This window comes from Pelodiscus sinensis, chromosome 1 (genome assembly GCF_052426305.1).
Source record: "Pelodiscus sinensis isolate ZL-2025 chromosome 1, ASM5242630v1, whole genome shotgun sequence".
In the NCBI taxonomy this organism is placed as follows: domain Eukaryota; kingdom Metazoa; phylum Chordata; order Testudines; family Trionychidae; genus Pelodiscus; species Pelodiscus sinensis.
In genome coordinates, this window is record NC_143052.1 from 228,561,320 (window position 1) to 228,587,570 (window position 26,251).

At 43.5% G+C, this 26,251-nt stretch overlaps 1 protein-coding gene across 9 annotated transcripts; it reads left to right on the plus strand.

The window, feature by feature from the left end:
- The first annotated feature begins 1,154 nt into the window (after positions 1 to 1,154).
- LOC102457584 (interleukin-5 receptor subunit alpha-like) lies at positions 1,155 to 24,851 on the plus strand. Of its 9 annotated transcripts, none has more exons than XM_075915923.2 (13): positions 1,155 to 1,310; positions 3,714 to 3,905; positions 6,381 to 6,529; positions 6,669 to 6,834; positions 10,736 to 10,844; positions 10,926 to 11,113; positions 14,422 to 14,526; positions 15,773 to 15,909; positions 18,066 to 18,210; positions 20,199 to 20,298; positions 21,275 to 21,365; positions 22,581 to 22,647; positions 23,381 to 24,851. In XM_075915923.2, the coding sequence occupies exons 2-13, from the start codon at positions 3,809 to 3,811 to the stop codon at positions 23,455 to 23,457; spliced, it is 1,431 nt and encodes a 476-aa protein (XP_075772038.2). In that variant the 5' UTR covers positions 1,155 to 1,310; positions 3,714 to 3,808; the 3' UTR covers positions 23,458 to 24,851. The 9 variants fall into 9 exon arrangements, with proteins under 9 accessions (XP_075772038.2, XP_075772059.2, XP_075772073.2 ...); XM_075915944.2 differs by having other exon boundaries at positions 23,395 to 24,851; XM_075915958.2 differs by having other exon boundaries at positions 20,274 to 20,298.
- Positions 24,852 to 26,251: the final 1,400 nt, after the last annotated feature.

The following is a 26,251-nucleotide window of genomic DNA, read 5'->3' on the forward strand; positions in this document are numbered from 1 at the left end:
GCTGCCCTAGGGTGCCAAGACTCCACTGCCCCAACCTGGGGCTCTCTGTCTAGGGGCTGTCTGGTCCAGCAACATCCATGGTCCTGCCAGACCACAGATGTTGCCAGACCAAAGACTCCTGGACCAGAGAGGTTCAACTGTACTAGATTCTGGAGCAGATTATGATTTAGTGTTGCAAGTTGTTCTGGCCCTATCTCCTTCCCTTTGCTCTAATTGATATTTTGTCATCAAATCCTGACCTTCCCCTCCTTGCTCTTATCTTCCCCCAGTCCCTGGCTCCTGTCATCTTAAACTTCTCTTTGTTCCTATCTCCTTTCTTGTATTTTTTTTTGTATCCATCTATTCCAAATGCCCACTCCCAGCTCCTTCTTCTATCCTTACTCTTCCACAGCTTCTATTTGCCCTTTCCCACCTTGCTTCTCTTCTTGCAATCCCCCCTCCGCTGCCAACTCCTAATCCCTCTAAATTTGAATCAGGTACTTTCCTTCTTTCTCTGCATGCTCAGGGGACACTGAAAACACAGGATGGGAGAGCTTCCTGCTCTCACTTCTGGCGCCTGGCACCACAGTTGCTTCCTAGCAGCCAGAAGCTTCAATTACAGAGAAAGTCCTGCTTGGCTTTTGTAGCTGTGTGAATCTTCAGAGAATTTAGCTGCCAAACAAGTCACTGAGCATGTGTAAACAGATTTTGCAGAGTCTTATAGTTTATTAAATTTAGCAGTTTTTTTTACAGAAGTGGCAAAAAGCAGTCTTGATATCAGGCCAATCCCTCCTCCCATCAAATTTTAAATCCCTAATCCAAAATATGGAAATGTTAGAGATTCTCATAAAACAGGGGAAAGTGTTTTATGATCATGGACAATACAATATATATTTCCTTAATCTGATATTCAGACACTTCTGAATCCTATTAGCATAACCTTTCTCCCAATATATCAGGCATACACAATGAAAATATCTGTTTGAACAGTTATAAATGGCTATGTACGCAGCCTACCACCCAGGCCCTCAAGAGGAAGCCCTAAACAGTTGTCAGTCAAAGGTCAGTATTCTAACACAATTTTATTACATTTAAAAATATATTTTAAACAATATAATGAACATGATTAACAAGACGAAAGCTCAACAATTCTAGGAAGATCTGATATGAAAAATGAAATTGATAGCAAGTTTCCTTTCCTCAAGATGCGGCTAGTCATTCTTTCCCCATCCTTTAGGGCTGAGGCTTTTCTGCTGATCTATTTCCTTTTTATTTGCTGCATACAGCAGGATGAATACATGTCTATTCACAGGAAAGCAATGGAGGCTGAGGTAAGTCCTGTACAATCTTTCCTAAAATAAGGGCTTTTATTTTTGAAACTATGGTAGGGATTGATTGATTAAATTTCATTTAAGGCTTCATTTAAGGTTTAAGACAAGAGCTGATAGCAAGGTATGAAGTGGTTTGAAAACTTTCTCGTCTAAGGAAGTCAAGGAAAGAGATGTGACTGTTGGGGTCTCAAAGAAGATGAAACTCAAAGCAGTCTGAAGACCTTGGATAAAGTTCTAGGATGTATCCACACGCCTTGAGGGTTGGTTTTAAATTTAATCCCATGCTAGTAGTGAGAGATGGCAATCACTGATATATGCAGTTTTGTCTTGGGAAGAGGGAAGTCTCTCACATTAGTTTCTCAGGTTGTCAATACATAGCCTGAAAACAAGACTTCTTCAGGAGTGGGACATCTCATGGAGCTGCCTGGGCCAAAACAGAAGCCATAGACAGGTTCTGAGGCTGTAAAATGTACTGCAATAATGTGAAGTAAAACTTTGGAAATATGCGTGACTAAGAGCTGCTATTTTCAATTGTACAAGCCCACATCTATAAATGTAAGTTTACTTGTACTGGGTATTTTACTGTTCCAAAATATTTCATATAATTACATATCATAATATAATACCACTGCAAGTAGTGTTAGAAAAACCTTTGTCCTCAACTTTAAATACAGCCTAAGCACTAGTCATGTTCTATTTACATAGATATTGTAGTGACACCATCATTTAAATTGCTTTGAAATGTGCATTTAAAACAGCAATAAAATATCTGCTTCACCTTTTAAAGATTGCATTTAGTTTCAAAATCTGGCAGTTGAAACATCCAGGTTATTTTTTTAGTGAAATCCTACTTTTTCAGTAAAAACATTTTAAAATGCTGCTTTTTAAAATGTTACCCTGTTTTCCTAATTTCTGAGTGCCCTCTAGCAAAATAATCAGAAATCCTCCACACAGTATACTGTCTCTCTATTTTACCCTCACGGCCAGCCATAGCTTAAAACAGGGGTGAGCAATCATTTTCAATGGGGAAGCATTCCAAGAATTTGGTAAGTGATGAAGGGCTGCTCTTTTCTATTATATTAATGGTGGGGATGAGGGATATGGGAATGAGTCTGAGTACAGTGGGGGATTCTGACCTGAGGCAGGGATTTATCGTGCAGGGTCTGGATGTGGAGGGGGTTGTGACCTGAGGGAGGGGTTTATTGTGCCGGATCTGGGTGCAGGAGAGAGTTGTGACTTGAGAGAGGAGTTTATCGTGCAGGGTCTGGGTGCAGGAGGCACTTACCTTACGTTGGGGTATGGAGAACTACATGCAGGCTCTGGCCTGGAGGCACTTACCTTACGTGACTCCCAGCTAGAAGCCCAGCAGGACCTTTGGGTAGGCTCCTTGGCTGCCATGGCCCCACATGCTGCTCAAAGCCCATGGCTTAAGAGTCGTATCTTATATATAGGTATTGCACTTTTAAAACAAAGAACCCTTCATCAGAATAACTGATATAAACCATGTAAAGGTATGTTGTCAACTGCTGAGTTCTGTTACTTGCGTATTGTGACTCAGACTGCCTGCTTTCTCAGTTCACCAGATGATTTTTGCACAAAATCTCAAACTTTTGAGCTGCTCTAATTAGTGCTGGGCACTGAAACACCCGGGCAGTGCTGGAAAGTGGCAGATGTAGAATGTAAAGGTGGCATGCAGTGGTTTGCCCTACCCACCACCAACCCCACTTGCACTAACTATAACTTAATTAGGACTGAGAATTGGTACCAGTGTTCCCTGTAAGCTGAGTGCTTGGACGGTCACCCAGGAGAGATTCAGGTACCGTCTAGCTGATTAGCAGAGTTCCCATAGCCGGCAGCATGTGTTTCTACTTGTGGTATATATCTGTGTATGTCTCAGTGCACATAACAAAATTTATTCTACCCCTGAATGGAAAAAAATGGAGGGACACTAATTGAGACTATTTTTTTATGACAAAATCCAGAATGACATTTTGTGTCCATGATATACAGGCAGTCCCCGGGTTACATGGATCCGACTTACATCGGATCCCTACTTACAAACAGGGAGAGGCAACCCCGCACTAGCTGCTTCCCCGCAGCAGACCAGGGAAACGCAAAGCTAGCACCCCCCTCCAGCAGACCAGGGAGACGCGGAGCGGCTTTTCTAAGCAGACACCTCAGCTTGAGAATAAAGGACTGAGGGAAGTGAGGTGTGGGAGAATAAAACTGAGCTCTGGAGTAATGTTTGGCTAGAGTTTCCCCTACAATATGTACCAGTTCCGATTTACATAAAAATTCAACTTAAGAACAAACCTACAGTCCCTATCTTGTACGTAACCCGGGGACTGCCTGTATGTCTTCTCCGAGAAACCACTTAAAATGTTAAAAAATTTGTTTTCACAGATTTTGTCATGCCCTAGCAGTCTTTTCAACCTTGAACAGAACTGAAGTATTTTAGTTTTAAATTCAACTGAAGTGCAAAGCATTTGTAGGGGCACATGCTCCAGTTAATGCATCAAGCATGCTTCTGCTTAGCCTTAACCTGGTACAAGATGATTTCTGTTTGCCTGGCAAATGGACACCCATCAATAACTGGTAAGTTGTGTGACATTTAAAATGATACTAAAGGGTCATTACTAGGACTGAAATTTTCTAGCTGCACAAAATTGAACGCCATTATACCTCTCCTTCTCCACCAATTCCCTGAGGCTCTGCTCCATCCCACCCTTTCCCAAAGGGCCACCCTGTGCTCATTCCCCCTCCTTCTGTCACTCACTCTCTCCCATCCTCACTTATTTGATCATTTTCACTAGTTGGGGCAGGAGATTATGAGGAGGCATGGGCTGAGGGAGGGGGGATGAGTACTCCAAATTGGAGTACTCCAAAAATTAGAGTTTCAGGGTGCAGGCGGGGGGGTCAGGCTGGGGCAGATAGTTGGAGTGTGGGAGAGGATGAGGGCTCTGGCTGGGGTGCAGCTCTTTGGTGGGTCTGGGGATGAGGGGTTTGTGTGCAGGAGGGGGCTCAAGGTGGGGTAGGAGGTTGGGGCATGGGAGGGGTTTCAGGATGCAGGCTCTGGGAGGGAGTTTGGGAATGGGAAGGGCATGGGAAGGAGACAGAGGGTTGGGCACAGAAGGGGTTGAGGAAGAGAATGGGTTTCAGGGGTACTGGGTGGTGCTGATCTTGAGATATTCCCCAGAAATGGTGATATGTCCCTTGGCTCCAAAGTGAAGGTACAGCGAAGTGACTCTTTGTGCTGCCTCTGCCCACAGGCACCACCCCCACAGCTTATATTGGTTGTGGTTCCCAGCCAATGGGAACTGCGGAGCTGGAGTTTGGGGAAGGGACAGCACGGGAGGCTCCCTTGGCCATTCTATGGTGCAGTCAGCTTATCTGGTAGAGTGGCCTTGCTTGATGAAGGTGATTTTGAGTGTGCTCGGATGCAAATCCCAGACTTCCTTTTGGGAGCACATTCTGTGGTGTCTGAGGGCCTGACTGTAGATAAACATTTTCTTAATGCGTTTGGAGTGGTTATTGGATCTGTGAAGTGTGGTGATCTGTGGGTTTCCTATACCCACAGTTTGATTGCTGAAACGGATTGTGGTATCCGTGTCCCTCTATCAGGGTAAATACGGTTTTGGAGGCCTCGCCGCCCAGAGATGCCAGGGGTGGATTGTCCAGGGGAGGGAAAGGGGGGTCGGGGGACCTGGGCCCAGCCCGGGGCCCATTACGCAGGACTATGGCTCCTGCCCGCTCGGCAGGGAATCCGGCCGATACAGGCCGCGCTGCTCTCCCAGTCCTGTTCCAGTCTCAGTTTCCCTCTCTCCTGCCACCAGCCTTTAATCCTAGTCCACTGTCTCCCTTTTCCAAATCTATTCTGCCCTGCCACCTCCCATCCACAGCTTTGGCTCTCTCAACACATCTGAACTTGAATCAGGCAGTTTCCTCCTCCAGGATGCTTGGGCCCAGCAAGTGGGGTATAGACAGCACAGGAGAGACAAGCTCCCGGGTCTTAGTCCTAGTTCGACCTCACCCTGCCTTCAGCCAGTCTAGAGCTGCAGTTGTAGTTTGTTGTAGTTTTTTCAGCGCAGACACATTTTTGGGGGACTTTAGCTGCTAAAAATCTAAGAACTCAACTGAACCTGCACAAACTGCAGTTTTTCAAAGACTTATACATTGGCCTGTTTGGGGTGGACAGCAAGGGTACGTCTAAACTACATGCCTCTGTCGGCAGAGGCATGTAGATTTGTTTGTTCAGAAAAGGCAAATGAAGCTGCGATTTAAATGATCGCGGCTTCATTTACATTTACATGGCTGCCGCGCTGAGCCGACAAACAGCTGATCAGCTGTTTGTCCGCTCAGCGCGCTAGTCTGGACGTTCCCCCTGTCGACATCAAAGCCCTTTGTCGGCAGCCCCGGTAAACCTCATTCCACGAGGAATAACGGGGCTGCCGACAAAGGGCTTTGATGTCAACAGGGGGAACGTCCAGACTAGCGCGCGAGCCGACAAACAGCTGATTAGCTGTTTGTCGGCTCAGCGCGGCAGCCATGTAAATGTAAATGAAGCCGCGATCATTTAAATCGCGGATTCATTTGCCTTTGCCTATCTGTCTAATCTACATGCCTCTGCCAACAGAGGCATGTAGTCTAGACACAGCCCAAAAGAACAAGGACAGCAAAAGGCAAATCTGTGACACAAAGGCCACCCTGCCTGCCATATATCAAGTCCCTGCTCCATAATATGGCAGTTCTATGATATTTCAAATAAAAGGTCTCAAGACCTTTTAAAGTGGATCAAATAATAAATGTTTTGCTATGTTGGTCCTAGAAAGGGCACAATGCTTTTGGCTGGACATTTTCAGACATATTCAGGTTTTGGTAAACCCAGGATTTTAAACATTTCAGCACAAACAATTAAAGTTTGATAAAGTTAGCAGCAACTGAAAATAAGATCTTAGCGTAAGAAATTCTGGCCCACCTCAAGATCCTGGATGTTCTTAGAATAAGAAATGTTGGGCATCTGAACCACCTATAATGTAATACTAATTACTGTTCATCTTACTGCATCTATAGCTTCTATTATGGCACCTAGTGATCTGCACATTGTTAAAAATGACTTTGGAGTTATTCTTTCCTGGAACAGTAACATTACAGAAGAAATGGAGACATATTCTGTGAAATATGTTTTGATGTGTAAGTTCGATACAGCTAAGGAAATTCTAGTAAGTCACTTAGTATACTTTATACATAGTCTTGGTAAAATGAGATAATGCATTATTTAATGGCTGTAATTTGCAGACCTTTTTGTTATTAATAACACTAGCTGGCTATTGCACAGAGTTTTTTTTCATTAAAATGCAGTTCTACGATTTCTTCCAGGAAAGACTTCAAGAAAATAAAAGGATTATAAGACTTGGGCTACACTCTGGTTTCTATGCTAAAGTTAAAACACAGCTTCTTTCAAAAGAAACAGAAGACGTTATAAAGGAGAGCAACTGGACTGAATTTGTTTACAAGGCACCTCCAGGTCAGCTAGATTTCTGCATAGTGCTTAAAAATAACTGATTAACAAAGTAGAGATGCAACAATCCTGGCTAATAGCTTTCTTGTGCTGGCTGTTGTTTATGCATTTCTGTAAAATACTAAGGGGGACTATGATAGAAGTCTATAAAATCATGACTGGTATAATTAAGGAAGTGTTAATCATTAATTAAGAACCAGTGCTTATGCAATGAAATAAGTAGGCAGCAGGTTTAAAACAAACAAACAAAAAATAAAAACAAAAAAAAAAAGGAAGGAAGCATCAGTGAGTATTGGGGGGGGAACTTGGGTTTTTTTTTTTTTTTTTTTTTTTTTGCTTCTTACTCGTGTGGTTCCCAACTGATTTTTTTCTGTGGGTCAGTGACCTCCGACCCAGAAAGTGCTCCCCACCCCTGCCATGAATAAAGAAAACACTGATACCTTTTGGGTTGGACATAATATGGGTATGTCTACACTACACAGTTAATTCGAACTAGCAGACGTTAGTTCGAATTAACTTTGATAGGCGCTACGCATGCGAACCAATAGTTCGAACTTAATTAGAACTAGCGGTGCGCTTAATTTGAACTAGGTAAACCTCATTCCATGAGGACTAACGCCTAGTTTGAATTAACTAGTTCGAATTAAGGGCTGTGTAGCCACTATATTCGAACTAGTAGGAGGCTAGTCCTTCCCAGCTTTCCCTGGTGGCCACTCTGGGCACCACCAGGGAAACTCTTCTGCCCCCCTCCCGTCCCCGGAGCCCTTAAAGGGGCACGGGCTGGCCACGGTGCCCGTGCCAGGTGCAAGCCTGCCAGCACCCAGCCAGCAGACCCTGCACCTGGCACGGCTCGAGCCAGCCACCTGCTGCCACCCAGCCCTCCGCCTCTTCCTGGGACCAGGATGGCGGCTCCCGGGAATCTGCCCAGGTCCGCAAGAGGCGGGCGTCCGCCTGGTCTAGTGTGGACATCGTGGACCTCATCCATGACCTCCGCACTAGTCACAGGAAAGTGGCCGTCTAGGGCAGGATAGCTGCCAGCCTGGCCACCCAGGAGCAGGTATGCATGAAAATCAAGGCGGTCCACTGAGACCCCCGACCCTGAGCCCTGAGCTTAGAATGGCTGTACTGGGTCAGACCAAAGGTCCATCTAGCTCAGTATCCTGTCTGTCGACAGCAGCCAACACTAGGTACCCTGGAGAGAATGGACCGAAGACAATGACCAAGCCATTTGTCTCGTGCCATTCATTTCCAGCCTTCCACAAACAGAAGGCAGGGACACCATTTCTACCCCCTGGCTAATAGCACTCCATGGACCCAACCTCCATGACTTTATCTCACTTCTCTTTAAACTTTGTTATAGTTGTAGCCTTCACAGCCTCCTGCAGCAAGGAGTTCCACAGGTTGACTATTTGCTTTGGGAAGAAGAACTTTCTGTTGTTAGTTTGAAGCCTGCTACCCATTCATTTCATTTGGTGTCCTTTAGTCCTTATATTATGGGAACTAACGAAGAACTTTTCTTTATGCACCCTCTCCACACCACTCATGCTTTTATAGACCTCTATCATATCCCCCCTCAATCTCCTCTTTTCTAAGCTGAAAAGTCTCAGTCTCTTTAGCCTCTCTTCATATGGGACCTGTTCCAAACCCCTGATCATGTTAGTTGCCCTCCCCTTTCCTACCTTCTCTCTTCCCCTCTCCCACCTCCTTTTCCCAGTCTCCCCGAGTTTTGTTCAATAAAGAGAGTTTCTATTTTTGAACACATGTGTCCTTTATTTTGTACATCAGGAAGTGGGGCTAGGGAGGGGTAAGTGGAAGGAGGTGAGGGAGGATGGGGCACGAGCCCCCATTGGGGAAGACTGGGCTGGCTTTGCGGGCTCCTCAGGGTGGAAGCTCTCCTGAAACCCCTTAATTGAACCCCCCCCTCCCAAGATGGCAGCCTGCGGCAAGTGCAACCGGGCTGATGGCCGAGTGCTGTCATGTGCTGAGTGTGGGCACTCAGGGCACTCCAAGCCAGGACTGCTTTGCAAGCAGGGAACCCCTGAGAACTGTCTGTCTGGGGTGGGAGTCGGGTCCCTTTAAGCACAGCCCTCGGCTAGCCTGAGACAGCAGCTCCATGTTCTAAGTCCTAAACTCATGCCCTACCGGCACTGCTTCCGGCCATCCTTAACCTCAGTTCAGGGTCCCCACAGTGTGGTCATGCTAGTTTGAATTAGCAAAACGCTAATTCGAACTAGTTTTTAAGTCTGGATTCGCTAATTCGAATTAGCTTAGTTTGAATTAACTAAGTTAATTCGAATTAGAGCTGTAGTGTAGACATACCCTATTTTACTTTATTTAAAATGAAGCTTGACAAACTAACATGAGAACGTTAAAATGCTTCATCTTTTTAATAATTTAAATTAAACCGTTCTGAATATCTGCAGATGTTTCAGAAAATAAAGTCACCTTTCCCAGTAGGGTAGTTCTCAACCCCACCCCTTCCTCCCAAGGCCCTGCACCTTCCAGGCTGGCCTATGGCCACTTCCAAAATTTGTGAAGTGGCCCCTCTTCCAAAATTATTGCCCTCCTCTGATTTAGATGATGGCATAGAGAGTATGATTATTATGTTTGCAGATGATACCAAGGATAGGGTCAAAATTCAAAATGAACTGGACAAACTAGAAAAATGGTCTGATGTAAATACGATGAAGTTAAGGACAAAGGCAAAGTACTCCACTTAGGAAGGAACAATCAGTTTCACACATACAGAATGGGAAGCGACTGTCTAGGAACAGGAGCAGCCCTAGACTAGCTGCCGGCAACTGGCGTCCTAGGTGAAGTGCACAATCGGCGCCCCCACCTCCAAACCCCTCAACGCCGTTTAACTTTGGTGCCCTTGGCGACCGCTTAGTTCGCCTCTATGGACGGGCCACCACTGTTTAGGAAGGAGTACTGCTGAAAGGGATATAAGGGTCATAGTGGACCACAAGCTAAATATGAGTCAACAGTGTGACACTGTTGCAAAAAGAGCAAACATGATTCTGGGATGCATTAACAGGAGTGTTGTGAGCAAGACAGTAGAAGTAATTCTTCTGCTCTACTCTGCACCAATTAGGCCTCAGTTGGAGTATTGTGTCCAGTTTCGGGCACCACATTTAAAGAAAAATGTGGAGAAATTGGAGAAGGTTCCGAGAAATGATTAGAGGTCTAGAAAACATGACCTATGATGGAAGACTGAAACGATTGGGCTTATTTATTTTAGAAAAGAGAAGACTGAGAGGGGACATGATAGCGGTTTTCAAATACCTAAAAGGGTGTTACAAGGAGGAGGAAGGAAAAATTGTTCTTCTTGGCCTCTGATGATAGGTCAAGAAGTAATGGGCTTAACTGCAGCCAGGGAGATTTAGGTTGGACATTAGGAAAAACTTCCTAACTGTCAGGGTGATTAAAAATTGGAATAAATTGTGGAATCTCTGTCTCTGGAGATATTTAAGATCAGGTTAGGCAGACATCTATCAATGATGATCTAGACAGTGCTTGGTCCTGCCATGAGGACAGGGGACTGGCATCAATGACCTCTCAAGGTCCCTTCCAGTTCTAGTGTTCTATGATTCTATGTTTCTCTAGCAATTGCATGGATTATGGAAGTCCCAAAGCAAATGGTAGGTGGGGAATCCCAGGATGACTCCTTTAGCTATTGCAGCAGCTTAATATTGAATATTTCTGCAAATTTCACAAAAGGGGCATCTAATAGGAATGGAAATGTTCCCACTGTCCTATCAGACACACTTTATTCAAGAAACTCAGATCCATTTCACCCCCCCTCTCTCCACTGGATAGTTTCTGAAACCAATGACTTGAAGAATCAATGTAAAACAACAAGTTAGCATCCTTTTCACTTTTTTCTTTCTTTCTCTTTTTGTTGCAGTATATATTCAAAATCTCTCATGCATCATATATAACCTTTTCAATTTCAATTGTACCTGGGACATTAAAACAGAAGCCCCTGAGGATGCTCAGTATTTTCTTTCCTACAGGTAAGGGTCCTGTTTAAACAAGTACAAAATATTATTCAAATTTCATCTGCATTTTACATTGCTTCTATTTGCTTCCCACAGGTACAGTGGAAAAGAATTTCAGTGCCAACTATATTTAATAAATGCAAAACACAAAAACATTGGATGTCACATGAAAGAAGTGTATTTTAATTCCTCTAATCCTATCAGATTGAATATAAATGTAAGGGTAAGAAGCAACAGTTCGGAAAACCGTTCCTATTACAAAAGATTTACACCTCGAAGATTAGGTAGGTGTTTTTATTATTGCTTTGTATTGTGAAACCTTCATCTGCTTGTGATTTCCCTGGAGTAGAGAGGGGGCTAAGGGGACAGAAAGAAACATGAATCAATACACTCTAAGGAATATATTCTGCTTTTATAATGAATTGACGTTTGTGGGAGTTTGACATGAAGATCAAAGAATTTTTTATAGAAATTACAATATGTAAGTAGGGCTGTTCAAAAAATGTTAATGATTGTTTTGTGAAAATAAAACTCAGTTGTTTCAAAATCATTTCTGTATTGCACAGTTTGAAAAGCAGTTCTCTCTCTCTCAATATATATAAAAAAATTTAATGTGGGATGACATCACGTCACTCTGACGTCCCACAGGCTCCACCCTCCTTGCCCTGGACACTGTTCAGGGATAGAATCATAGAATCATAGGACTGGAAGGGACCTCGGGAGGTCATCGAGTCCAGCCCCCTGCCCTCAAGGCAGGATCAAGCTCCGTCTACACCATCCCTGACAGATGTCTATCTAACCTGTTCTTAAATATCTCCAGAGAGGGAGATTCCACCACCTCACTTGGCAATTTATTCCAATATTTGACCACCCTGACAGTTAGGAATTTTTTCCTAATGTCCAATCTAAACCTCCCCTGCTGCACTTTAAGCCCATTACTCCTTGTCCTGTCCTCAGAAACCAAGAGGAACAAATTTTCTCCTTCCTCCTTGTGACACCCTTTTAGATATTTGAAAGCCGCTATCATGTCCCCCCTTAATCTTCTTTTTTCCAAACTAAACAAGCCCAGTTCATGAAGCCTGGCTTCATAGGTCATGTTCTCTAAACCCTTAATCATTCTTGTCGCTCTTCTCTGTACCCTTTCCAATTTCTCCACATCTTTCTTGAAATGTGGCGCCCAGAACTGGACACAGTACTCCAGCTGAGGCCTAACTAGTGCAGAGTAGAGCGGCAGAATGACTTCACGAGTTTTGCTTACAACACACCTGTTGATACAACCTAGAATCATATTTGCTTTTTTTGCAACAGCATCACACTGTTGACTCATATTCAACTTGTGGTCCACTATGACCCCTAGATCCCTTTCTGCCATGCTCCTTCCTAGACAGTCGCTTCCCATCTTGTATGTATGGAACTGATTGTTCCTTCCTAAGTGGAGCACTTTGCATTTCTCTTTATTAAACCTCATCCTGTTTACTTCTGACCATTTCTCTAACTTGCTAAGGTCATTCTGAATTATGTCCCTATCCTCCAAAGAAGTCGCAACCCCACCCAGTTTGGTATCATCTGCAAACTTAATAAGCGTACTCTCTATCCCAATATCTACATCATTGATGAAGATATTGAACAGTATGGGTCCCAAAACAGACCCTTGAGGAACTCCACTTGTTATCCCTTTCCAGCAGGATTTAGAACCGTTAACAACCACTCTCTGACTACGGTTATCCAGCCAATTATGCACCCACCTTATCGTGGCCCTATCTAAGTTATATTTGCCTAGTTTATCAATAAGAATATCATGCGAGACCGTATCAAATGCCTTACTAAAGTCTAGGTATATGACATCCACCGCTTCTCCCTTATCCACAAGGCTCATTATCTTATCAAAGAAAGCTATCTGATTAGTTTGGCATGACTTGTTCTTCACAAACCCATGCTGGCTATTCCCTATCACTTTATTACCTTCCAAGTGTTTGCATATGATTTCCTTAATTACCTGCTCCATTATCTTCCCTGGGACAGACGTTAAACTGACCGGTCTATAGTTTCCTGGGTTGTTCTTATTCCCCTTTTTATAGATGGGCACAATATTTGCCCTTTTCCAGTCTTCTGGAATCTCCCCTGTCTGCCATGATTTTTCAAAGATCATAGCTAAAGGCTCAGATACCTCCTCTATCAGCTCCTTGAGTATCCTGGGATGCATTTCATCAGGACCTGGTGACTTGCTGACATCTAACTTTCCTAAGTGATTTTTAACTTGTTCTTTGTGTATCCTATCTTCTAAACTTACCCTCTCTCTGCTTGTATTCACTATGTTAGGCACACCTCCAGACTTCTCGGTGAAGACCGAAACAAAGAAGTCATTGAGCATCTCCGCCATTTCCAGGTTTCCTGTTACTGCTTCTCCCTCCTCACTAAGCAGTGGGCCTACCCTGTCCTTGGTCTTCCTCTTGCTTTTAATGTATTTATAAAAGGTCTTCTTGTTTCCCTTTATGCCTGTAGCTAATTTGATCTCATTTTGTGTCTTTGCCTTTCTAATCTTGCCCCTGCATTCCCGTGTTGCTTGCCTATATTCATCCTTTGTTATTTGTCCTAGTTTCCATTTTTTATGAGACTCCTTTTTTATTTTGAGATTGTGCAAGATCTCCTTGTTAAGCCAAGCTGGTCTTTTGCCATATTTTCTATCTTTCCTACACAGCGGAATTGTTTGCTTTTGGGCCCTTAACAATGTCCCTTTGAAATACTTCAACTCTCCTCAGTTGTTTTTCCCTTCAGTCTTGCTTCCCATGGGATCTTACCTACAAGTTCTCTGAGCTTATCAAAATCTGCCTTCCTGAAATCCATTACCTCAATTGTGCTGGTCTCCCTTCTACCTTTCCTTAAGATCATGAACTCTATTATTTCGTGATCACTGTCCCCTATACTGTCTTCCACTTTCAAGTTCTCAACTAGTTCCTCCCTATTTGTTAAAACCAAATCCAGAACAGCTTCTCCTCTGGTAGCTTTTTCAACCTTCTGAAACAGAAAGTTGTCTCCAGTGCAGTCCAGAAACTTATTGGATAGCCTGTGCCTCGCTGTGTTAGTTTCCCAACATATGTCTGGATAGTTGAAGTCCCCCATCACCACCAAATCTTGGGCTTTGGATAGTTTTGTTAATTGTTTAAAAAAGGCCTCATCCACCTCTTCCACCTGGCTAGGTGGCCTGTAGTAGACTCCTAGCATGATATCACCCTCGTTTTTTACCCCTTTTAGCTTAACCCAGAGACTCTCTACACAGCTATCTCCTACATTCATCTCCACTTCAGTCCAAGTGTGTACATTTTTAATATACAAGGCAACCCCTCCTCCCTTTTTTCCCTGTCTGTCCTTCCTGAGCAAGCCGTACCCTTCCATACCAACATTCCAATCATGCGTCCCATCCCACCAGGTTTCTGTAATACCAATGATATCATAGTTGTATTTATTGGTTAGCAATTCCAGTTCTTCCTGCTTATTACCCATACTTCTCGCATTTGTATATAGGCATCTAAGATACTGATTTGATCTTGCCTCCCTGTTGTGCCCTGACCCTCCTTTCTCCTTGCCATTATAGGCCGTAGTCCCCCCCATTTCCAACCCATCTCCCAGTCCCGCGGACAGGACTGCAGACAGGGGACTGCAGACAGGGAAGTTGAAGAGGGAGAGCAAAGCACTGAGGGTACGTCTTAACTACATGGATCCATTGACAGCCATATAGATTAGTGTACTTGAAAAAGGGACATGAAGGGGTGATTTAAATAATCACCGCTTCATTTACATCAAAATGGCCACCGCACTGTGCTGATCGGCTGTTTGGCAGCACAGCGCGGTAGTCTGGACGCTCCACGGTCGACAACGGAAGCTTTTGTCGACCGCCCTGGTAAACCTCATTCCACGAGGCATAATGGGGCGGTCAACAAAGGCTTCCGTTGTGAACCGGAGCATCCAGACTACTGCGCTGTGCTGCCAAACAGCTGATCGGCACAGCGCAGCAGCCATTTTGATGTAAATGAAGTGGCGATTATTTAAATCATTGCTTCATTTCCCTATGTCTAGAAAGCTAATCTACATGTCTCCGTCGACGGAGCCATGTAGTCTAGACATAACCTGAGTGACGAAAAACTTCTTTTTATTTGTTTTAAACCTGCTGCCTATTAATTCCATTTGGTAACCCCTAGTTCTTATATTGTGGGAATAAGTAAATAACTTTTTCTTATTCACTTTTTCCACACCAGTCATGATTTTATAGACCTCTATCATATCCCCTCTAAGGGTACGTCTAGACTACATGCCTCTGGCGACAGAGGCATGTAGATTAGACTACCCAGCATGGGAAAATGAAGCAGCGATTTAAATAATCGCCACTTCATTTAAATTTAAATGGCTGCCGTGCTGAGCCGATCAGCTGTTTGTCAGCTCAGCGCGGTAGTCTGGACACTCCGCAGTCGACATCAAAGGCATTTGTCGACCTCCCAGGTATGCCTCATCCCAGATGCGTGCATCTGACCAAGTGGGTCTTTGCCCACGAAAGCTTATGCTCCAACACTTCAGTTAGTCTATAAGGTGCCACAGGACTCCTCGCAGCTTTTGCAGATTCAGACTAACACGACTACCCCTCTGATACCTGATTTACATCAATGGGATTTACTGGCATCATCCCAGATGTAAACTGTAAATGAGTCATTATGTGGCGATTTGAACTTATTTCTGTTGTGAATTCTTTGTTCAGGCCTTAGGAGAACTTGTGCAGTAATACATTTTGGTTTAATTTTCAGCTGCAGTAGACTATTGTGATGACCTAGACAAAATGTGAATAGTAGACTTTACTTGGACTGAGACTGCCAAACAGAAAGTCTAGTCTGTATCCCATTCACATGTCTGCTTGCTGAAAGAAGGTGAAATATTCTGTTTTTGTATATTGTCAGAAAAACTGAACCCTCCAATCAATGTGTCTCTATCCCTTGAAGACAGAAGCATTAAAATTAACTGGAAACCACCGCCTACTATTGGTTCAGCAGAAAAAAATTGCTTTACATACCAAGTGAAAATTACAGATCTAAAGGTAATATAAGGCAATACACTTTACCAATATAATTACAGCTCTATAGCTACTAATTCCCCTGTCAGGTTAAACAGACACAAATCTTGTTTGAAATTTGCACCGGAGCACTGCTGCAAGTGACCTAGCAGTTATCATTGATTCCTCTTGGTAGAACTGGTCAAAAAATGAAAACCTGTTTTCATGAAGATGTAAAAAGTTGTCTTCATTTTGAAATGAACCACTTTTTCATTTATTTTTTATTTTTACTGAAAAATACTATGAAATGATTACTGACATTATTCATTTACTAAAAAGCAGAGCTTTTGGTAAAAGAAAAATGTTGATTACCATCTCGATGGTTTCAATTTTAAAAAAATTATAGGTTCTCATTCTTTGGTGAAAAATGAAAAAAATAATCATCAATGCTAACACATTTCCATGAGAAATTTTTATTGAAAAGACCAGCTTGAGTCTGAATCTTTTCATTGAAAAATTTTGTTCAATGCTACTTCTGAGTCATTGCTGAGCAAAGCTATCTCAGCAAATACTGGTGTTAGAGAGGCTGTCTTTTACATGAGATATTAAAATGAAGGCTAAGTTGTCACTTAATAGCTTATGACAAGTTTTACAAGACAATGGGTAGGTCCTGATCAAATGAAAGGTTTTTTAATTCGACTGTGTTCCTTTTTTCTAAATGTCATCTACAGTTTCAGTATCCCTGAAGCTGATGAGTAGAAGTAACTGATCCCCATTGGTAATGGCATAGACATTTTGAGTGCATGAGTGTATGAAGGGTGTTATATGTAGGGTCCTAACAAATTCATGGTACATTTTGGTTAATTTCATAGTCACTGGATTTAAAAAAAAATTCATGATTTCAACTATTTAAATCTGAAATTTCACAGTGTTGTAATTGTATTGTGTAATTGTGTCCGGACCTAAAAAAGAGTTGTGGGGGGAGAGTCACAAGGATATTGAAGGGGAGGATTGCAGGACTGCTACCCTTACTTCTGCTCTATTGCTGGCAGCAGTGTTGCCTTCAGAGATGAGAAGCTGGATAATGCTGCTGGCTGGGAACCCAGCTCTGAAGGAAGGGCCACCACCAGCAGAAGCACAGAAATAAGGCAGGCATGGTATGATAGCAGGCACCTCATATGCCTCCCCAACACCACTGAAGTCAGTCTGCCTTGCAAAGTTAAAATGGTTCCTTGACCTCACTGGCATAGGTTATCACAACCTCCTCACAGAGCTCGCTGTCTCTTAGTTTATTCCTTTGTATCTTTCTTCCTCTATTGGTTGTCCTTGTCAGTAACAGTCCCCTCCCTGCCTTTTTGTTCCGGCCTCTTGTAAAGCATGCATCCTCATGCATGCATGATAGCTGGCCAGATTTTTCACAAATAACTCATTATTTTAGCTGCTTCCATTTTTCAGTGTCCAACATGAGAGCCTTTGGTGAGCCCCGACTTTTGAAGTTGCAAAACACCCACTTTGAGGCCCCTTTTAAGGTTAGTTACCCCCAAAACTGTAGCATCCAGAATTTCTAGTATTTTTAAAATGTACACTATTTCTTTAGGGAAACAAGCACAATTTGAGGACAAAACCAAGCCAAAACAGAGAATCTAAACCACCCAAAACCAAAACTAAACACTAACAAAAACAGCTTAAACTTAATGTATGTTTCAGGCTTACTCTAATAGAAAATTAAAAAGGAGTCTTTGGTCTTTGTATATCAAAGCTTCTCATCTCATCAATTCCTAAGCTTTGTCCTTTTGTTTTGGAATCAGACTTTTCATATTCCCCTATGAGCAATCAGATTGTTATTTACCATAAACACTGTAACTAAAAATATATTCATATTAGCTCTGAAAGGGAGACAATGATATCTGAGTATCAGAGGGGTAGCCGTGTTAGTCTGAATCTGCAAAAGCGACGAGGAGTCCTGTGGCACCTTATAGACTAACCGAAGTGTAGGAGCATAAGCTTTCGTGGGCAAAGACCCACTTCGTCTCATGCATCTGACGAAGTGGGTCTTTGCCCACGAAAGCTTATGCTCCTACACTTCGGTTAGTCTATAAGGTGCCACAGGACTCCTCGTCGCTTTTAATGATATCTGAGGTCTCCAGTATTGTATGTTTCTGAGTTGTATTGTTAAATCACTAAAACAAACATTGTGCTAGCCTGTAGATGTTTCTGAAGAGGAATATGTGCATCCAGTTCGTGACCCAGAAAAACAATACATTGTTCAAGTCAGAGTAAAGAAAATAAAATGTATAAGTAACAAGATTTGGAGTGAATGGAGTGAACCCATTATTATCAATAATAGTAAGTTACCGAGCTTCTATCAATATATATATATATATATATATTAGGGTATGTCTACACTACCCCACTAGTTCGAACTAGCGGGGTAATGTAGGCATACCACACTTGCAAATGAAGCCCGGGATTTGAATTTCCCGGGCTTAATTTGCATAAGCGGGGCGCCGCCATTTTTAAATCCCCGCTGGTTCGAACCCCGTGCAGCGCGGCTACACGGGCACGAACTAGGTAGTTCGAACTAGGCTTCCTAGTTCGAACTACCGTTACTCCTCATTCCACAAGGAATAACGGTAGTTCGAACTAGGAAGCCTAGTTCGAACTACCTAGTTCGTGCCGCGTGTAGCCGCGCGGCACAGGGTTCGAACGAGCGGGGATTTAAAAATGGCGGCGCCCCGCTTATGCAAATGAAGCCCGGGAAATTCAAATCCCGGGCTTCATTTGCAAGTGCGGTATGCCTACATTACCCTGCTAGTTCGAACTAGGAGGGTAGTGTAGACATACCCTGAGAGTGTCTGTCGGTGTGTCTGTCTGTGAATCCATGTGTTGAAGAACTCCTCCTAAACGGTGAGAGCTAGGGCCACGAAATTTGGTTTGCAACTTCCTCTTCTCCTAACTTAAAGCAAGATCAGGGGTTGGTCGTGCCAGGAATAGGGGATGTACCTAGAATTTGATTGCTTTTCATAACATGGAAAGGAAGAGGGGAGAAAGAGATTCACACTCAGCACTGAGGGCAGTGAGTGCAGGGGAGAGCTATCCTGCAGAGTAACCAATGGGGATAGTCGCACCACCAAAAGAGCAGCAACTGGGGATGAGGCTCCTCCATCTTGCCTGACACTGGTAAGTGTCCTCCCTGCCAAAAACCCCTCCCAGGATCTGCACGGTCCCTTCGTTCTCTTCCTCCCAGGATAGACACAGGCAACGGTAAGTCTGTTAGTGATTCATAATAAAAAGGGAAGAGCCTTACGTGCGAAAAGGCAATGCCATAATAAATAGTAATAGAGGACCATGTCTTGAGGGCCTGCCAAACTACACATAGATCAGGAGAAGGGGTACAAAGATGGAGTGAAGTGCCTAAGAGCCCTACTCACGGACTAGGATCACTGTGCACTGGATACTGTACAAACAAAGGACAGAGAGACAGTCCTTGCCCCGAGATCTAACACTCCCCTAGTCCTGAGGCCAGTGTGGGCCAGGATGTTCCCTTGCCTGACTGCTAATTGTCCCAAGAGAGAAAGCTTTAACTGGGGTTAGCACAGGCTAGGACCATCCCTGGTATGACTCCTTTCCTCCAGCCTACAGCATGGAGATATCTTAGGGCACGTCTACATTGCATGGTTATTTTGGGATACCAGAAGAATCCCAAATAGCTACTCAGCATCTACACAAGCCGCCCATTATTTCAAAACATTTTTCAAAATAACAAGCACGCTATTTCACCATCTTGGTAAACCTCGTTGCATGAGGGTTAAGGGATGGCTCAAAATAGCACATTATTTTGAAATTTGGTGCAGAGCAGCTCCAATTGTGTATCTTATTTTGAGTTTAGGATGCTGTATAAATGCACGCTTAGGGTACACTACACGGCACACTTATTTCATAACAAGCTATTCTGTAAGAAATACTCTGAAATAGCTTATTTCGAAATAGAACGTCTCAAATAGAAAGGCTCAAAATTAGTCAGGGTATGTCTACACTATAGACATAGTTCAAACTAGGGGGGTAATGTAGTCATTCGGAGTTGCAAATGAAGCCCGGGATTTGAATTTCCCGGGCTTCATTTGCATGATGCTGGCCAGCGCCATTTTTAAATGCCGACTAGTTCGGACCCCGTGCCGCACAGCTACACGCACCACGGACTAGCTAGCTCGGATTAGGCTTCCTATTCCGAACTAGCTGTACACCTCATGAAATGATTACCATTTAACAATTATATATTCCTTCCTTCTCTATTCCTTCACTTTACTAAAACTAACTTTCACTCTTTTTTTAAGACTATAAAAATAATAAAATGAACACCTGGCAAATGCTCATACTAGTTTTGTTTCTGTCCACTATCTTCACTGGAGGATTGTTGAAGTTTCTGTGCAGAAGGTAAGATACATTTTTCAGGACATGGTCAGATGGGGAGGGAGAGGGCGATGCTTTGATGTATCAATGTTCAATCAAAACCAGATCTTCTTTTTCATAGTGGCAGGGGTTCGTTGTACTTAGAATAATCAGGTCATTGTGAATTAGGGAGCCTATTGTTCTGAAGTCTAATCTGATGAGAGTCATTAACAGCTACTGATTTCACTGGGGATACTGGGAATCTGTGCATACTGCTCCTTAAAAACTATAGCAGGAAGCCTGGCTGGGGGCAGGAGGGAGCCTGGGAATGTGCTAGGTAGAAGTTCAATAGGGGTATAGTGGGAGCAGGTAGACAAGCTTTTGGGACAATATTGTTTTTCCTTTACTACCAGTCGCTTGATCAGTGCTGGAAGAAGCTGACCTTTTTCTGTGATGCTTTATGCCCTTGTCGGATAACAGACAGCATTCAGCATCTTTTAGCAGTCACAGGTGGTAGAATCAAGCCTCCGGTGACTTGCCTAAGGCCATACTGCAAGTCCGGGGACACAGCCAGGATTAGAATTCACACATTCTTCACAAAAAATCTCAAACATGGCAGGGAAAAAATTGGTTGAGCAAAAAAAAAAGGGGGGAGGGAACCAAATTTGTTGAGCAAAAAAATGTTTGCCTTTAAATTCCCATGCTGCCCACTTCCTCCTCTCTTCCCCTCCCCTCACCTCTGCCCCTGCCATATACATCAGAGGAAAAATACTGGTATTTTCTGTTGTTTTTACCAGACAGAAGAGGCAATTAATGGACTGTCTGGGCGAAAACTGGATACCTGGCAACCCTACTTTTGCCTGATGCCTCCTCCCTATGTATGCTGTGGGTTTACTTAACGTGTTGCATGCTCTCTTCTACACGTGCTCACAAACAAGGAAAAAAATAGTCTGGCAGGAACAATCTGCTTTTGCAGACATTTAGCAGAAATAACCACCCTGTTTCCATCACTCTCTTATAGGTATAAATGCATTGATACTGTTGTCATGCCTATCCCACAGCCTTCAGAGAGAATCAGAACCTGGCTAGAGTTGTACTCTGTTCAGCGTAAGGTACAGTGCATGCTGATCTTGAACTCCAGTACAGTGCTCCGTATGTTGTACCTAGAGGGTCGGTATAGTAAGGCTGAAAAAAATTTAGTCAGCTGGGCATATAGTAGCAAAGAAATACTTCTGACTATTTGTGTGTCTCTAGCCCATGAAGCTGCTGGGATGGAATTGCCCACACCTTTGATCAAGTGTTTGTCAACTTTTGAACTGGAGAAAAATGGGGACCGTCGTTTACATTGGAGCCAATTTGGTGCTACCGATGAGCTTGGCAAGTGTGCCTTGGGGCACTGCCTGTCTGGGTGTGAGTTGAGTATAGGGTAGAGTGTGTGTTCCCACTGTTCCCCTTTTGAAACACCATTGAAAGATATTAGAATGAGGATCTCCTCTTCCCTATCCGCTAACAACACCTGCCCTCGGCAACTCCACAGAACCCTCATTCTCCTGTCTGAGTCCATTCCAGAGAGGTTCTTATACCACGTTCATCACTGTCCTGTCGGAGCACCTTCCACTAGGGGATTGTGCAAGACTACTAACATCAATCATGTGTTTGTTTTCTCATCTTCTCCCCAGAAGGGGCAGTGTGTGGAGTGGGGTCCTTAATTTGGGATTTTTAAAAATAATATATATATTTCCATGAAGCTGTATATTTATGTTCAAGATGGCAAGGTCAAAAAAGCCCCTGCTGCTTAGACCTTAAAGTGATGAGATTTGTGATGGTCCTTGGTTTCTGTGGGATTTCGTTCCATAGTCTTGTGCAGCCTCTCAGACAGCTTTGTCCGTTTCTGGCTCTTGAGGAATTACTGGGGGAAAGGTCTCACCACAAATTCTTTCAGGAGACAAAAACCTCAACCAGAAGTCAGGTGAAGATGAGCCTTTTTCTCTCAAGATACAATCTTGGTCTCTACTTCCTTCTGAGATTGGCCAAAAGCACATGCCATCTTTTCTCAGCTAATACGTCACTTTCTTATTGCTTTCCTCAAGAAAATGTTGCAAATTAAACTGACATTTCTGTACAGAAGTTTGCTGTGGGTTGCTTAACTGCAAAGGACCAAGCTGTAGTGGTCACGTCTATGTTAAGCACAGCTCTAGAATCTATAAGAGGGTTTTTTCAGAAGGGCAAGACCTTTTTTTTTTTACTTTGACAACCTTGTTTTTTCATTATGTGAATGGAAGATCAGAAGAAGCAGTCACTAATTATGAATATAATTAATATGGCAGGAGTATGGCCTGGGTCCCCAACCTCCCGACATACCAGCTATCAGAGATCTGAGCACACCAGTCAAAGGTAGGTCTAAGGAATCATAACAAATGGCCGGGGGCAATGTTCCCTCTAATTTTTTCACCTATGTGCAAAATACATTTTGTTTAATGCACCAAGGCTCTTGCAGATGTACACCACCAACAGAAACACATGCTACCATATGTGGGAGGCTCTGGGCATTCTGCTAATCAGCGGGGCGGCATTTGAATCTCTCCTGGGTGGCCACCCAAGTGCTCATTTTAGAGGGAACAGTGGCAGGGTTGAATGTTGATGGTGCTGATAGAAGAAGGAGATTGGTATATGGAATAAAGTGTACTTGGCAAATTCTGGACATGAAATTAATGATTCTTTATAGAGATGGGAGTGGGGCAGAATATAGAGGTTATTTGTGCCAAGCAACCTGGAGTGACTTGGCCAGAAACAGTCTGCCTTATCCACAACCGAAATAAGATCCCGAAATAAGATCCTGAAATAAGATTATAATTATTATCTTGGGTCCAGAGTGTGACTGTGCCAAAAGCGCAGGCTTACACCGTTACACTCCCCCAGGAACAGACCACAGACCATATTGAGATTCAGACAGTGGGCGGACTGGGGCAGGTGTGGGCTGAAAAACTAGCCATATAGTCTCTGTTTCCCACTTTCTCCAGCAATCTAGTAATTTATCACGGCCCTCTACATGGCACACAATGTAACAGAATTCAGAATCTGATCTCATTTCCAACACCACTGAGTGAACGTAATTGTGTGTAATAAGATTTTACTCAACAGAAATACATTTCCGAGATCATGTTGATCCCTCAGGAAAAGAACCAGCACAAGCGGATTAACTAATGAAGATTCCTTAAGCCTCTGGAAAACTGTCTACATGTACTAGCATATATATCTTGAGGAATGATTATCCTCTTTGCTATGTGAGTGATTATCTTTACTATCCTGGATTATCATACAGCAATACTTCAGCTGAACCCAAATAGGCCTGAGCCAAGAATCAGTCTGAGACCCATAATTTGACAGATCTCAAAAAGCTTCTACTAGTGATATTATGAAATTTCTGAAATGTGTATTTGGGTCACAAGAGCAGACATGGGCGACAATTTGCAGTTTGTCTTGTACTAATCTTAACCACAATGCTATTTCAGCTATGTAACAGAGGATTAAAGCTCGTTCAGGTGAAAAAACATGAGGTGCTTTTTGGATATAAATTAAACTGGGATTTGGGATTAGAGTTGAAGGTCAAATCATTTCATAGCACTGTAATTACATGAGATTGTGGCCAGAAGAACAAGATTTTGCAAGATGAGCTATTCTGACAAGACTAATGGATAGTTGCTAAATACCCGACAGACTCCTGGGCAAGCTGCATTGTGGGAGTTGATTGTGTTTATAACATTCCTGAGATCACAGCCTCTAACGCCTGTATTGAACATTGAGACATTTATAATCTCAAAACATTGTATCATATTGCTGATCAGCAGACATCAGTAAAGAAAACAGCCTTCTATAAAGATGTCAGATCTTTTAATGCTAAAGAAGAGATGGCGTTTGGACATTGTAATGGTCTGGCCTGTCCCTTTAGGAGCCAAAGACTTGGAGCTGGCCAGTTCCAGATATATAGCTTACGGGCCACACATGAGAGAAAAAGAGAAAACATGAAGTTTTGTCAAGCCTATTGTTAGGTCCTAGAAAAATAGGCCTAGTGCAGTTATGCTAAAGCAAATGTAACAAAGGTTTCTGGGTAGTTCCTGGGCAGAACTGGAGATAGGTTCAAGCAGGGACGCACCCTACACGCTTGCTCAAGTTGCAAAATGAGATAAGCAAGAAGCTGCATTTTTGTACCTGCTGTGATGAGGAACAGTTTGTTTTGAGAACTGATAAGGAGACTCCCTGTTTCTGCTCTTCCCGTTTGTTCCAAACTCCCTGTTTATGTTCTCCTTTGGCCATAACAAACTGTCTCCTTGTTGCCCAGTACCTGTCTTTGGGCTGATAAGAAATTGCTGATGCATTATGAATTGCATAAGGCCATGATGTATAGTTGGCTAGGTGTGCATGGTATTAGAGGTTTCTAACTGATAAAGGGGGGGTTGGTTGCTTGGGCGAATAGTCTATGACGTGACGGAACTGTCTATATAAGCCTACCTGTTAATGAAATCGGGGCTGGTTCACTTTGGAGACGGGCCGCTCTCTATTGTAAGTGCGCACTATTCAATAAAGAGCTTGTGATTGGATCTTGCTGGTGTTGCCTGTCTCTTTGCGGTCAGACAACGAACAGAGGCCGTCCGGGTTCGAGTCCCCGACACTATCTATAAAAGAGCAACAGGAAGGGGTGAAGTCAGAGAGAGAGACTTTGACCAAACAGAAAGAAGGGACTTCAAAGCTCTCCAGGGAGGAAGAGACCCTAAACAAACAGGAGAAAGAGGACAGAGTTCTCCGACAGGAGAAAGGCCTGAGACCTTACAGATGAAGAATCTGTTGCTGAAAGAGACTTTAACTCATTTCAAGTGTTCCTTTTGTATTACTTTATTAAAAGGCAGGGTACTGCCATGAATTAGAGAGTGTGGCTTCTTTTTGACTGAACAGTTAAAATGACCTCATAGTTAACTCCTGAAAAGGGCAAAAAAGTGAGACAAGCTGAAGCAGAGACTTATGTAAGCAGGGTTAGAAAGAGGGAGGGAAACAGACTTCAGAACCAGACTGTATTTACATGAACACACACACTGCCTTTGTAAGGCCAACAGGCAGAACTAAACATGGGTTCTCTGGAGCTTAGTGCATGAGCCTCTACAGCTTGAGCTAAAAGCTGGCTGTCTCTCAGCTAAGGCTGTAGAGCAAACTCATGCTTTCTCTGTGTAAGTGGTCTAAGTGCCATGAGATGGGGTAGTGAACCACACTCTGCAGGTGTGTGGGTTACACCGAGGTATTCAGCAGGCAGAGCTGTAATGACCATCATAGCCTGGTGTTGGGTTACAAATGACTTTAGGACTGAACGTAGGGGTAGTGAGACCTTGCTATCAGTATTATCTTTACTGTATGAGTAAAGGGACAGCAGAACTGCACTTAGGCTGTCCTGAGTGTGAGGGAGTCACCCTCAACTGAAAGGAATGTGCTAAATGAGGGGCTCCAATGCCAGATCCCTGTGAAAGTAAGAGAGGGTGGGGACACTGCCAGGATGTGTGGATGCTACTGCAGAGTCCCAGGCACAATTTAATCTGCCCCTCCCTACTGTTCATAGACAGAGCTAATAGGAAGAGTCCATAGACAGGCTCCATTAGAGTTTTTTGTTAAGTGCTCACTAGAGCCAGAATCACTTGTTGTAGGTGAATGGTTCTGCCCAGCCTGCTTCAGCAGCCAAGCTCCCACATTAGAGATGTCAGTCCTGGAAAGCCAAGGGCTGACGCTCCCTCAAGAGACTTACCTGCAGAGGTCGCGACAGGGAAGCAGTTGGCAGCAGAAGGTGACTGTACGTAGAACAGCAGCAGCTGGAAAGGCAGCTAGCAGAGTGAAACGGAAGCTGGTGGGGTGGTGGCTGGCAGAGCACAGTGGCAGCTGATGAAGCAGAATGGCAAGGCAGCTGGTGAACAGAACAGCAGCTGGCCAGTGGCGCTGCAGCCAGTGAAGCGGTGCCTGG